The 13,595-nt window shown below is 42.9% G+C and overlaps 1 protein-coding gene across 3 annotated transcripts in view; it reads right to left on the bottom strand.

The window, feature by feature from the left end:
* Positions 1-4,951: 4,951 nt before the first annotated feature.
* LOC127647414 (gastrula zinc finger protein XlCGF8.2DB-like) overlaps positions 4,952-13,595 on the bottom strand; it is a 113,641-nt gene continuing 104,997 nt past the window's right edge. For 2 of the 3 annotated variants that reach the window (XM_052131629.1, XM_052131630.1), the window contains exon 2: positions 4,952-6,933. In XM_052131629.1, coding sequence (XP_051987589.1) covers positions 5,405-6,933 — 1,529 coding nt within the window. In that variant the 3' untranslated portion in view covers positions 4,952-5,404. Of the gene's footprint in view, positions 6,934-12,556; positions 12,810-13,595 lie in introns of those variants that run through there. The other variant, XM_052131628.1, reaches the window with a different exon arrangement.

Genomic DNA, 13,595 nt, shown 5'->3' with positions numbered 1-13,595 from the left:
AGTTACAATAAAGAACAAACACAATCTGTATGTACCACAACTTACCATAACCGAGTTTCAGCTCCCTAGGCTTGCTGAGCAGCACATTCCTGTAACACATTTGTATTATGCAAATGTGTTACATAGTGGTGTAGCTCCGTATGCCACAGAAGTAATGGCTGGACTGCAAACCAGGCAATTCAGGCAGTTCTGGAGCAGTGTTTTCTGTGGGAGAGAGTAACTCCCTTTGGTATGGACTTTGTGCTTTCTAACTTTGTAGACCTTTTACATACACAAACAGCTACGTATATTACATACTAAAGGAAAGGTAAAATCCCAAAAAGCATAATAGGGCCTCTTTAACTAATAACACAAAATACATATTGAATACATCATTCAAACATTCACAGTGCTGTGGAAAACTTAATGAAGTGGTTTGAACAAGGGATGAACTTCATGACTGGTTATTAATATATGCAAACCCATGGCATGATGTCAGTAGTCAGTATGGCAATGAAATGACATAGGAATACTCATTTTTAGTAATTGTTATTATAAAAATTCCAAGTACTTTGTAAAACAAGAACAAAATTTCTAAACAGTAAAACCGATCTTCTACAAAAAGAGAAAAGTTACTGTATGGGGTTTCAGGGGTATCCCTGGTGAAAAAATTCTGAAAGGACTATTTTTATATATTTTTTTCTTAAAATGAGAATCAATTAACAATAACAAACAAACACACATCACAATAATGCAGCTTAAAATATAAACTAAAATAAAACTGTTTGCTGTAGTTAATTAGGACTATAAATGGTCTGACTATCAAATCATGGAAACATTCTTAAGAGAACACTACGCAACTACCCTGATAGCATACGAACTCATGCAAATCTGAAAGACATTTTTTTTTAGGTTGTTTCCTTAACTGCATATCTGAATAACTAGTAATTTTAACATTTTGGTTGTTTTTCCTTACAATCCATGCCAGATATGACATATTTGATAAATCTGTACAAAATTAAATCTGTTTATTACAGTATGAATGGCTCAGAACATGCTAGTTAATAAAGCAAATTTTAGAGGGGAAAAAATTATTGTCTAAAGGCATTCTGGAAGCACATAGTCCCTTCACAAACCTGGTTTAGCTGGATTGTCGGATTCATATCAGACACATGAAGCTGAATTCACTTTGCGTCATTCTCGTTTTCTGCAGTATGTTGTAGTGAAAGATGCCAGTATCCAAATTGCAAATCACTGTTCTTTGGGTATATTGCTTTCTCTGCCATGGTCTGTGTGGCAGGGCGGAGGGCGGGGCCGGGTCGTGATCCTACACACCCGGTCCCGTATTAGGCTAATTATGCCTCCGTGAGGTTTAGGGGTCCACTGCAGAGGGCTGTGCGGGAGAGAGAGATCGTTAGCGGACATGTCCGTCATGTGTGTTTGTGTTGTCTTTTAAGTTTTCCATTAAACTATGATTTATATCGTCAAGCCGGTTCTCGCCTCCTCCTTTCCCATCCTTTAACTATTATACATTGGTGCCGAAACCCGGGAAGGAGGAGGGATACGCCGTAGTAGAGTTCTCGCCACTACCATCCACCCCAACGGAGCAGCCGCGGCCATCTGCCGGGGGACGAGGAGCCCAGCCACCTGAGCGAGGACGATGGCCGCCGACCGCGAGGGGAGGAGGGGCTCCTAGCCGACCGCCTGGAGCGAGAGAACTGCTGCCAGGGGCGGAGGAGTCGCCTACCGGCCGCTGAAACGCGGCGGGGTTTAAGACCGCCAACCGCGAGCGGGGAGGGGCTCACTGCCGACCGCCTGGAGCGAGAGAACCGCTGCCAGGGGCGGGGGAGACCCCTTCTAGTCCCCGAGAACGCGGCGGGGTGTTCCGTCCGCCAGGGGCTGGAGGACTGCCTCGGATCCGCCCGAGAGGCGCGGCTGTCGTCCGACAAAGGGTGGAGGAGTGGCCGAGGAACAAGCTGCGGCGTATCTGAGAACTGGCGAGTAAGTTTTTTTTTTTTTTTGCATCTCTCTCTCTCTCTCTCTCTCACTGTCGCTCTGCGTTGGCCTTTATCCTCTTTTAAATTGTATAGTTTTTTGGGGGGTACTACACTGTTACAGGAGTACCCTCCCATTTTAATCATTTCTGTTTCCCTCCCTTGTCCCTCCCTCGTCCAGGTAGATGGGGATGACCTGCCGGCAGTCAGCGTGAAGGCGCCCTCCCCAGGGAAGGGGGGATGTACGTCAGGCCGGGGGCTCCCCAGCCTGAGAGAACGGGGGAGGAATGTGGCAGGGCGGAGGGCGGGGCCGGGTCGTGATCCTACACACCCGGTCCCGTATTAGGCTAATTATGCCTCCGTGAGGTTTAGGGGTCGACTGCAGAGGGCTGTGCGGGAGAGAGAGATCGTTAGCGGACATGTCCGTCATGTGTGTTTGTGTTGTCTTTTAAGTTTTCCATTAAACTATGATTTATATCGTCAAGCCGGTTCTCGCCTCCTCCTTTCCCATCCTTTAACTATTTTACAGTCTGCTATCATTAACATAACTGGTGGTGGCGTAGTGGGCTAAAGCACATAACTGTTAATCAGAAGGTCGCTGGTTCGATCCCCACAGCCACCACCATTGTGTCCTTGAGCAAGGCACTTAACTCCAGGTTGCTCCGGGGGGATTGTCCCTGTAATAAGTGCACTGTTATATGTGCTTTGGATAAAAGCATCTGCCAAATGAATGAAATGTACTCACATGTGGGCTGGGAAAGAGAGAAAAAAATGCACACAGATTGGGAAATGGTATAAATGAAGAAAATTAAACACTAGAGAAAAATAATTTAGGAAATATTGAGCAGAGGTCTGTTGTTTTGTCGCACTGCTTAATTCAAGTGTAGAAATGAAGAGATGGGCAAACGTTGATGGAACCTGAAAGAGAATGTCTGAGTCTTGATCAATGCTATGGAAGACTATTCCAGATTTTAAGAGCCAAATATGAAAAGAACCCTGGGACTTGGGGTGAAAGCAGGGCCTATTGCGAGCCTCACGAAAGGGAACAAATAAAACAATTCCATGCCTGATGGCTAAAATGACAGATAATTATAGAATTGATAGAATATAGAATTTTAGAATTATTGCCAAAAATGTCTTCCTTGGTCTCAGACAATAAAACATTTTGTCACATGGTTTGGTGAAATTTAGGTGTGCTTGAATATAATTTTGTTAATAATGGCTTATGTCTTGCCACTCTACCTCATAGCCCAGAGGAAAAGCTGAAGAGGAATTTCATCTTCCAGCACAACAATGACCCCCTTTACACGCACTTTAAAAAACGGCTTATTCCAGGGGTTTTGCAATAATGGCATATTAGTCCTTACACCCTTTTTAGAAATTAAACACACCTAGGTTTCTGCCAGAAAACGCAGCTTATATGGCCATGTAAATTGACACTGATGAGCCAAAAAATTATGACCATTCACAGTTGAAGTGAAAAACGTTGATCTCCAAACAAGGGCACATGTCAAGGTCTGGGTAGATTAGATGGTAAACGAACAATCAGTTCTCTTAGTCGACGTCTTGAATGCAGGAGAAATGGGCAGTAGTACAGACCCGAGTGACTTTGACGAGGGCCAAATTGTTATGGCCAGATGACTGGGTCAGAGCATCTCTGAAACGGCAAGGCTTGTGGGGTGTTCCTGGTCAGCAGTGGTGAGTACCTATAGACAGTGGTCCGAGGAGGGACAAACTACAAACTCAGCTCAGCAATTGGCGAGGGTAACTAAAGCTATCCCTTCTGGTCCGAACCAACAGAAGGTCTACTGTGGCACTAGTCACAGAATATTTTAATGATGGTTACATGAGGAATGTTTCACAACACACAGTGCATCACACCCCGCTGCAAATGGGGCTGCATAGCCGCAGGCCAATCAGTGTGCCCATGATGACCCCTGTCCACCACTGAAAGCACCTACAATGGGCACGTGAGCATCTGAACTGGACCTTGGAACAGTGGAAGAAGGTCACCTGGTCCGATGAGCTCCGTTTTATTTTCCATCTCCTGGACTGCTGTATAAGAGTGCACCATTTACCTGGAGAACTGATTGCACCAGGATGCACTGTGGGAAGACGACAAGCCGGTGGAGGGAGTGATGCTCTAGTCAATGTTCTACTGGGAAACCCATTCATGTGGACGTCAATTTGATATGTGCCATCTACCTAAACATTGTTGCAGACCAGGTACACCCCTTCATGGCAATGATGGCAGTGGCCTCGTACAGCAGGATAATATGCCCTGCCACAATGCACACATTGTTCGGGAATGGTTTGAGGAACATGATGAATGGTTGAAGGTGTTGCCGTCCTCCAAATTCCTCTTTGAGTATCTATACGATGTGCTGGACTGATCCATGGCAGCTCCACCTCGCAACTGACAGTTGCTGTTTTGGCAGCACAGGGAGGACCAACAGCATATAAGGCAGGTGGTCATAATGTTTTGGCTCATTAGTGCCGCAAAAGTTAAAGTGCTCTGAGGGAAACCCGAAGTATGACGTAGGAGGGAATCCCCACTACTGCCATGGCAGGTTGCAGAAAAGTTAATTAAACAAACACAGCAGTAACTTTGGGATATATGTAAATGAAGCAAAACAACTGAGAAGTTTATGAATTGTTCTCACATGCCATGTTAGTTACTTACAATAGCATTACATTTCAATTTCATTGCTGTGGAGAAAGCAGCTTACTGACCCGCATGTATACATGGGTAAATAGTGTGCCACAAACCGCTTTCATGTCTTACTTTGACACAGAATGACTTGAAGAGGGTTGTGCACTGGAGATCCCCTCACAATTTGGTCGATCTGGATCTTTTTTGCAAGGAAGAATAAAATTTACAAATTAAGATTGCTAAATTGATAGACTCATTAAGAAACCAGGTTGTAGTAAATCTTTCATTTTTATTTTTTATTTAAAAGGAGACATTTTGTTCATCATTTTTGTTGGTTGCATTATCACATTTAAGGTGAAAAAAGATCAAACATGATTTATTTTGGTTTCATTTTATACAAAAACCTGTCATTTTACCAAGGGTGTGCATTTTTTTTATAGCCATGGTACATATACACAATATATTTAATTTATTTTTGCTCAATCATCCAGCTCTACTTCCTACTACCCCTTACATAGAAAGACAACTGATTCATTACTACAGGTAATGCAATGTAGCAAACAACCAGGGGCATAGACCCCCCTGCAATGTTCACGCCAAATCTACGCCCTTGCAAACAACACTTTTAGATGCAATTCTAACTTTTCATACCATGACACACCATGTACATGCAATGACATACCATAACCTGCAGTTTGCTCACTACAACAACTCTGGGCAATGCCTGACTTCCTATAGACTTTTATTGCTGATAACTTTTCCCACATGAAGGGCAGTGTTATGGTTTCTCTCCAGCATGAACTCTCTCATGTAGTTTTAGACTGTATGACCGACTAAAACTCTTTCCACACAGATGGCATGTAAAAGGTTTCTCTCCAGTGTGAATTCTCATGTGCACATTAAGGGATCCTTTACACGTGAAACTATTATCACACTGATGGCACGTGAAAGGCTTCTCTCCAGTGTGAACTCTCTTGTGCGTGTCAAGGCATCCTTTACGCACAAAACTCTTTCCACACTGCAAGCAAATGAAAGGCCTCTCTCCAGTGTGACTTTTCAAGTGAACATTAAGGCTTCCTCTACTCATAAAACATTTTCCACACTGATGGCACATGCAAGGCTTCTCTCCAGTGTGATATTTTACGTGCTCCTTCAGGCCTCCTTTGTTTGTGAAACTCTTTTCACACTGATGGCATGTAAAAGGCTTCTCTGCAGTGTGAATTCTCATGTGCACATTAAGGTATCCTTTACATGTGAAACTCTTTCCACATTGAGGACATGTGAAAGCTTTCTCTCCAGTGTGCAATTGCATGTGTCTTTTAAGGGCTAATTTTTCTATGTAACTTTTTCCACAATAAGAGCACATAAAAGGCCTCTCTCCAGTGTGAGTTTTCATGTGTTTGTTAAGATTTTCTTTCCATGTGAAACCTTTTCCACACTGAAGACACGTGAAAGCTTTCTCTCCGGTGTGAATTTTCATGTGCTTGTTAAGACCATTTTTCCATGTGCAACTCTTTCCACACTGAGGACACGTGAAAGGTTTCTCTCCAGTATGAATTCTCATGTGCACATTAAGGGATTCTTTAGACCTGAAACTATTATCACACTGAAGGCATGTGAATGGCTTCTGTTTAGTGTGAAATACTAAATGTCTTTTAAGGCCAAATTTGTCTATGTAACTTTTTCCACACTGAGGGCATGTAAAAGGCTTTTTTCCAGTGTGAAATATCATGTGTCTTGTAAGGCCTAATTTGTCAATATAACTCTTTCCACATTGATGGCATGTGTAAGGCTTTTCTCCAGTGTGAATTCTCATGTGTACTTTAAGGGATCCTTTAGACCTAAAACTATTTCCACACTGAGGGCATGTGAAAGGCTTCTCTCCAGTGTGAAATAGCATGTGTCTTTTGAGGGTTAATTTGTCTATGTAACTTTTATCACACTGAAGGCACTTGAAAGGTTTCTCTCCAGTGTGAGTTCTTATGTGTCTCTTAAGATTTTCTTTCTGTGTGAAACTCTTACCACACTGATGGCATGTGAAAAGTTTCTCTCCAGTGTGAAGCCTTACGTGAACCTTAAGGTCTCCTTTACGTGCAAAACTCTTTCCACAGTGAGGGCAGGTGAAGGAATTTTTGGCTTGTGTTTTGCTTTTTGAGGAATTCTTCTCAGTCTTTGAACAACTAAAAGATTTTTCTCCAGTTATGAAATGAGGATTCTGATACGGATGTTCCTCCTTCACTTCATTCAGTTCTTGACTTTCTTCTTTCACTTCTATCAGATGTTGTTTTTCCTCTTTCATTTCCAAGTCTAAAAAGAAAATATTTATGAAAAGCATTTTAAGTGACCCTTAATGTAAAAGAAGAAATCTACAGGGTTCAAGTATCTGATTTATATATATCATATTTTATATACTAAAGTTTGTTGTTCATGCTAATTCATGTTAACATATTGGCTGCACAATTTGACAAATCCAAAATTGCTCTTATTTTGTCCTATTCCAATTGCAACATGTTAAATATTTGACATCTCATATTACTGTTGCTTAGATATCAAGGATAAAGAACAAAAAGGCATAACTTGCTTGACTACTGCAGTCCCACCGCATCAGATTGCATGACTGATTTACCCTTACAAAAAAAATAAAAATTCTAGCAAACTAGCAGAAAATAACCACTTGTTATTTTCACATGCTAATGAGCTTGTGAGTCACTGCACATTTTTGCAACTCTTCACCGGTAGTGGTAACCCAGCTGCAAATCAGTGGCCAAAATGCTGAAAATTTGCAAAGAATGTAAAATCTTTCTCTAGGGGATGAAGTGTATGCCATATATCTATTAGGCCACATTCATCCACCATAGCATCAATGGCTGTGTACATTACAGGTGTGGCCTGAGTGTGGCTTGACTTATCAAGCTGTGCATTTCTAATTTGGTTGAAATCACCACCTAATATTATATCGTGATTACCAATATTTCGAATAATATTGCACATTTTGCTAAAGAAATCAGGAGATATCGCATTGGGAGCATAAATATTCATAATGGTATCTTTCTGTCCTTCTAAGCTACAATTCAGAGCTATCCATCTACCTTCCTGGTCATTATATACTTTATAGACTTTGAAGTCTAAACCCTTCCTAATCAAAATAGCGACACCCCTACTCCGAGTATAGAATGAACTTGATCAATCCACCTCCTTTTGAATTTCTCAGTTCCCCTTCTGTCACTTACACAATGTTGTGTCCATGTGACGGGGTCGATCTTGAGAGCCCCAGACACCTTTGTATCTTTGAGAAAAGGCTAATGAGAATTGGCGAGTAGAATTTACATGCCACTCCCCCCGACATACGGGTATAAAAGGGAGCTGGAATGTGGATTAATTCATATTTCTTCGGAGTTGAGCAGTTGTATATCAGCAAGCTGAGTACTACTACAATTCCATTCACCTCTTCAGAAGTGTGTGCTGTTGGATATACGCCGCATTCCAGCAGCTTTCTCTCCACTCTGCACTCCACTGCGAACTACGCCCCTGGGCGCTTCGACATTACTTTAAAGAGTAGATTTCCTCTAAAGAGTATATTTTCTCTATTAGAGCAGGCACATTGACGTTGAACATCTTTTTAAAGACACATCTTTTTAAAGTTGCCCTTCTGTCTCTGTGCAGTTCCTGGATGCCGTCGTTACCTCTCTGATGGTCACGATCACTGCCTAACGTGCCTGGGTCAAAATCATGTTGAGGAAGTGTTCATGGATGGCTCATGTTCTCATTGCAAGAATATGACCATGGCAACATTGTGACTTTCCTTCATTCGAGGGAAAGCCACTTCAGCCACCCCCCCCGCCGGTCCTTCTACCTACGGGTACGAGGCTGCCCTGGTTGACGCTGAAGGCAATTTGGGGGCTTCAATGTGTACGGTTCTGCCGGGTAATCAACCACAGACAGCCCACTCCCCAATATGCTCATTTGTTCCCGTCCAGTTCTGGGATGAGACAGGCAGCTCGCCTCAGTGCCAGTCTAATGACTCTAACGACTCGCGAGCCGGATGAGATGTTGATCACTGCATAGCAGAGCGCCTTGGTTATGTCGGACGCCGGGGACTCGACCATGCTGCCGCCTTCTGGTGTGGCAGCTCAGTCTGTGGCCACGCCCCCTCCAGTCCCCTTCTTCCCAGAGGATAGTGGATCGCACCTTTCACTGCCCGAACCTGATCATTCAGTTCGTCTGCTCTCTCTACCCTCGACGGAGGGGTGGCCGAGGGTTATGCCGCTATACCCCAGGTGGCCACCTGGTAGAGTCGCCCAGCACTCCCTTCCCGAGCCTGTAGGACGATGTTGTCTCTGGCACCTACAGTGCTGCCGGTGAAGACTCCCAGGAGGGCTCCAAAGCACCCCTGAGATGGGAGACCCGAGGATTGAGACGTCTGTGGTGCTGGTAGTCAGACCACTCCATCCCCCTGTGGAGGGCCAGGAGGAAAAACTTTTATTCTCTTTTCCTTTTCTGTTTGCCGCACCCCGTATTGGCTGCGGTACCCACATTGTCAAAAAAAAAAAAGAGCAGTTTCCTCTCTCCACGGGTCACACCACTGGTGCACACGATCGTGGCAACTGGACACTGAGCGATTGCAGCCAGGGCCTAACGAACTGCCTTCACATGCCCCGCTGAATCACATAAACCACAACACCGGCCGGCGGTGACGAGTCTTGAGGATGGCCCGAGAGGCAAGTGCTTTGGGGGCACTGTCTACTCCCCCCCGCTGCGAGGCCCCACCCCCAGGAACGTCGGATGTGATCCTTCCGTTAGTGTCCCTTGCCCGGAGTTTGGACGTGTGGCTATCGCTTTCCAACCCATCGCGTTGGTTGGCCAGAACCATCCGACTCGGCTATGCGATTCAATTCGCCGGGCGCCTGCCCCGATTCCGCAGAGTTCACTTCACATTAGTGAAGGAAAAGAGCGCCACCATCCTTCGGGCGGAGCTCGCATTCCTTCTGCAGAAGGGCGCGATAGAGCCTGTCCCTCCTGCCGAGGTGAACAAGGGTTTTACAGCCCTTACTTCATCGTTCCCAAGAAGGGTTGTGGGTTGCGGCCAATCCTGGACCTGCGAGTTCTGAACTGGGCCTTGCACAGACTCCCGTTCAAGATGCTGACGCAAAAGCACATTTTGACGTGCATCCAGTATCAAGATTGGTTCGTGGCGGAAGACCTGAAGGACACATACTTTCACATCTTGATTTTACCTCGACAGTCGGGCGTATCAGTACAAGGTCCTCCCCTTCGGCTTGTCCGGTGTTAAAAATTGGTGTTAATGATAGCGCCTCACAGCTGAGCGCACGCAGTCTGTGCTGAACTGTCTGAACTTATCCAGGCAGGAAACGTCTGTCCCGCTGACATACTTTCAGGGGCATATGTCATACTCAGCGGCTATCATGCCGCTCGGGTTGATTCATAGGAGACCGCTACAGCACTGGCTCCAGACCAGAGTCCTGAGATATGCATGGCACACATCACGTGGCTCTCACGCCCGCCTGCCACCACCTTTTCAGCCCTTGGAAGGCCTTGCATTCCTGCGGGTTGGAGTCCCCATACAGCAAGTGTCCAGGCATGTCGTGGTTACCGTGGACACCTCCAAGACAGGCTGGGGCGCCGTGTGCAACGGGCATGCAGCCGCTGGCTCCTGGACAGGACCTCAGACCTTGGCACATCAACTGCCTCAAGTTGCTGGCAGTAAAGCTCGCCCTGCGGAGGCTATTGCCGTTGATCCAGGGCTTATATAAACCGTCCCGTCGCAACTCGCCCATGGCTCAGTCACTCATATCCCTGGGAATCGAACCACCAACCCTGCGATTAGTGGACAACACGCTCTACCACCTGAGCCACAGCCGCCCCACATGGGCTTGTGAATACCTCAGCCATAGCTTAAGCCAACAGCTCTGAAACAAATATGGTGGGGTCTTTGCCATCCTCGCTTCCCTCAGGTACATTCAGGATACGCAGAATAGATCTGCACGATCTATTCTCCAGATTATCTAGATGCTCCAATAACAAACTAGTTTGAGCTTTAAGGGAGCTGATTGTAGATTCAGCCGCAGCTAGACTCTCAAAGTTTTGCCTGCTATGGTTTCTGTTGATGTCATTTGAAATCTTTTGAGTTTATCAGGGCAGCCATGTCCTCCTTGAGAATTCCCCATTGTTTAGCTAGTTCAGAAATAAGTTGCGTCCTGGACAGAGAATCGTCCAAGTTTCCCTCTGCATCTTGATTTTCATCTTGAGAAGATGCAGCTGCCATGCTCGCTAGTTTTGCTATATATATATATATATATATATATATATATATCAAAGTCTTCTCCTCAAAAAAATTATAATTAATTGTAAAATAGTAATGTATTTTGATAATAAAACTTTACTGGGTCCCACAATAATATTTTAGTATTATGCGATATTCAACTGGGTTCCAAAAAGTATTTTTGGCAAACCTTGTTCATTCACAAATTTATTTTTTGGTAATAATATAAGAAAGTAAATAATTCTTTATTTACTTTATTTTCATGTATCATTGCATATAAAATATTTGCCTTATATAAAAGAGCATATAAATGAAAATGATTAAATCTCCTTTTGTTCATATGTGAAAAACTGTGAGGAAACTTGCCTTTATTGTTTTAAAATAGATTTTTACTTGGGAAGTCAAGTGACGCCAAGCGAGCTTCGGATGTGTGAACAGCAAGCTCTGTGCACTTTGTTAGTTTTAATACTTTTTATGTCATAAACCCAGATCCTTAACTGTTCTAGGAAGACAATATGTCAAAGAATTCAAAATACTCAGGTTCTGGAGCATTAAAAGACACTTGCGTGCTCAAGCTGATGCTTAATTTTGATCCCTTAATAAAAAAGGTTTTCGAGCGATGTGGGCAGGTGGGGTTCATTACATTTAACTATGATTGAGAAGGTTAGTTTTCAAAATGAATTGTATTCCAAAATTAAATCAACTACCTGCTACAGTCTCTCCCTATAGATGTCCCCCTCTCTTATTTCAAGCAAATTAATAGCATAGCGAAGTCCTTTATTTGGAATGGTAAACATCCCAGATTAAATTTCAGAACGTTGCATAGGCCAATTGACAAAGGTGGGATAGGCCTACCCAAGATTTAATTTTATTATTATGCGTTCTGTCTCAGACTTTTGAGAGAATTTTCATAATTGGTTCAATTCACCTGCTGGACAAGCTGACTGGCATGCATCACAATCTTAGGGGTGACTGAAAATAATTTTTATATAAAAATAATATTAACTATTAAAACAAATTTGGGCAATTGGAACAACACTGATCAAGTGTTTTAGGCGCTTCTACAAAAGTTTGTTTTCATTTAAAAATAAATAAATAAACAGTTTATTGATTGCTAAATAACCACCTATGCCATACATTTCGATTTTAATCAGTTTGTGCAGCCCTACAAAAAATATGGAAAGTGTTTTTAATTCAAAGTTGTGATCACTTGTTGGATGCATTTTCAAAGTTGTTTTTTGAGGGAAGATGGGGAATTTACCCCGGGGTAAGATTTGATCTGTCTGTCATAATTCAGTTCTATTCTGATCTATTATATAGAAACGTATAGTTTTACAATGACGTAAAATACATTAATAAGAATGTTGGAGGGCTCTAACCCCCGTTAGGGGGTCATCTTACACTATTAGAGGTGTAAGAGGGCCCCTTTTAAAAAATATATATTACGTTGTGCTACGACAACTAAATTAGTAAATGTTTCTATTTATTTTCGCATGATCCTACATCCTGTAAAGATGTACATTTGTTAAGAAGGGGTATTTCCCCGTATCAAGTTTAACAAATGTATTTGCCAGCTGCTCTGGTTTAATAACTACAGTCATGAAATGTGTTCAACTGTCTGAATGTAAAGAATGAAGAATGAACACCAACCTGTTTGTTCGTCAGTGTGTTCGGTTTTAATTCTACATGCTTCTGGATAAGCCATATCTTCACTCTCCTCTTTAATAAACATCTTTACAACAGTGTCACACAGATTGCACTTGTTTCCTGGAGTTTTATTATTATTAAATCGCAATCCTCCCGCCGAAAATAAACACTGGAATAAAACTTGTGAAGTCACTGAAGAAATAAAACAGATTAAATCGCTGTATAACTAAAAGCGATGAAAGTCACGGATTCATCTAAAATCGGAATCCACTTCTTCGTGTCTAGTCTAATAGTGGCGATCACAAACTCACTTAATGCATTACCGCCACCTACTGAAAGCATGAATCAGAGACGTAATACATTCTTAGACCTACAAGAACATGCATTATAGCATTTTCACAATATTTAGCAATCCGAATGACATTTTATGATGGTCTTAGTATTTAAGGGTCTAGACACTTTCTCTGAGGAAAAAGGTCACACAAATGAAAGGGGTCATGAATTGAGAAATCAAATTGTCCTTGATCTTTTGAGATATAAGAGGTAATTGTACTATAAAAAGAAACAATACGTTTCAGAACTCAAAACGTATTCATTAGTCCGAAAAAAAGGCTTTATAGAAATCAATATTCCTAAACATTTTCTATGTCCTCATCTGTTTTTCGTAATAGCTTGTAAACATGACGTTACGACACTGCACTGCTGTGGCACGAAATGCAGATATAGGGGCGTGCCAAGATGGCCGAGTGAGTAGACGCTTTCTACCGAGCGCTGCAAACGAAAGTTTTGGAAACGGTAAAACTCAACTTATTATCTCGCCAAGCACCACTTTTTTTTTCCTCTCTCTCTTTTCATAAATAATACAGCACTCGTAAGATGAATAATTGAGCAATGTCGAACCAACGCGAGAGGAAAAGAGGCCAAGAAAGCTCCGGACGGAAGCTAAATCTAGATGCTAGCAATGTTAATCTCAATGCTGGCAACGCTCTAATTGACAATTGTCACGATTATACCTCCACTTCCCTGCCTCTCGCCACTACGG

This window comes from Xyrauchen texanus, chromosome 8 (assembly GCF_025860055.1).
Source record: "Xyrauchen texanus isolate HMW12.3.18 chromosome 8, RBS_HiC_50CHRs, whole genome shotgun sequence".
In the NCBI taxonomy this organism is placed as follows: Eukaryota; Metazoa; Chordata; class Actinopteri; order Cypriniformes; family Catostomidae; genus Xyrauchen; species Xyrauchen texanus.
Note: the sequence above shows the minus strand (reverse complement) of the source record. Positions and strands in the feature narration are given on the sequence as shown.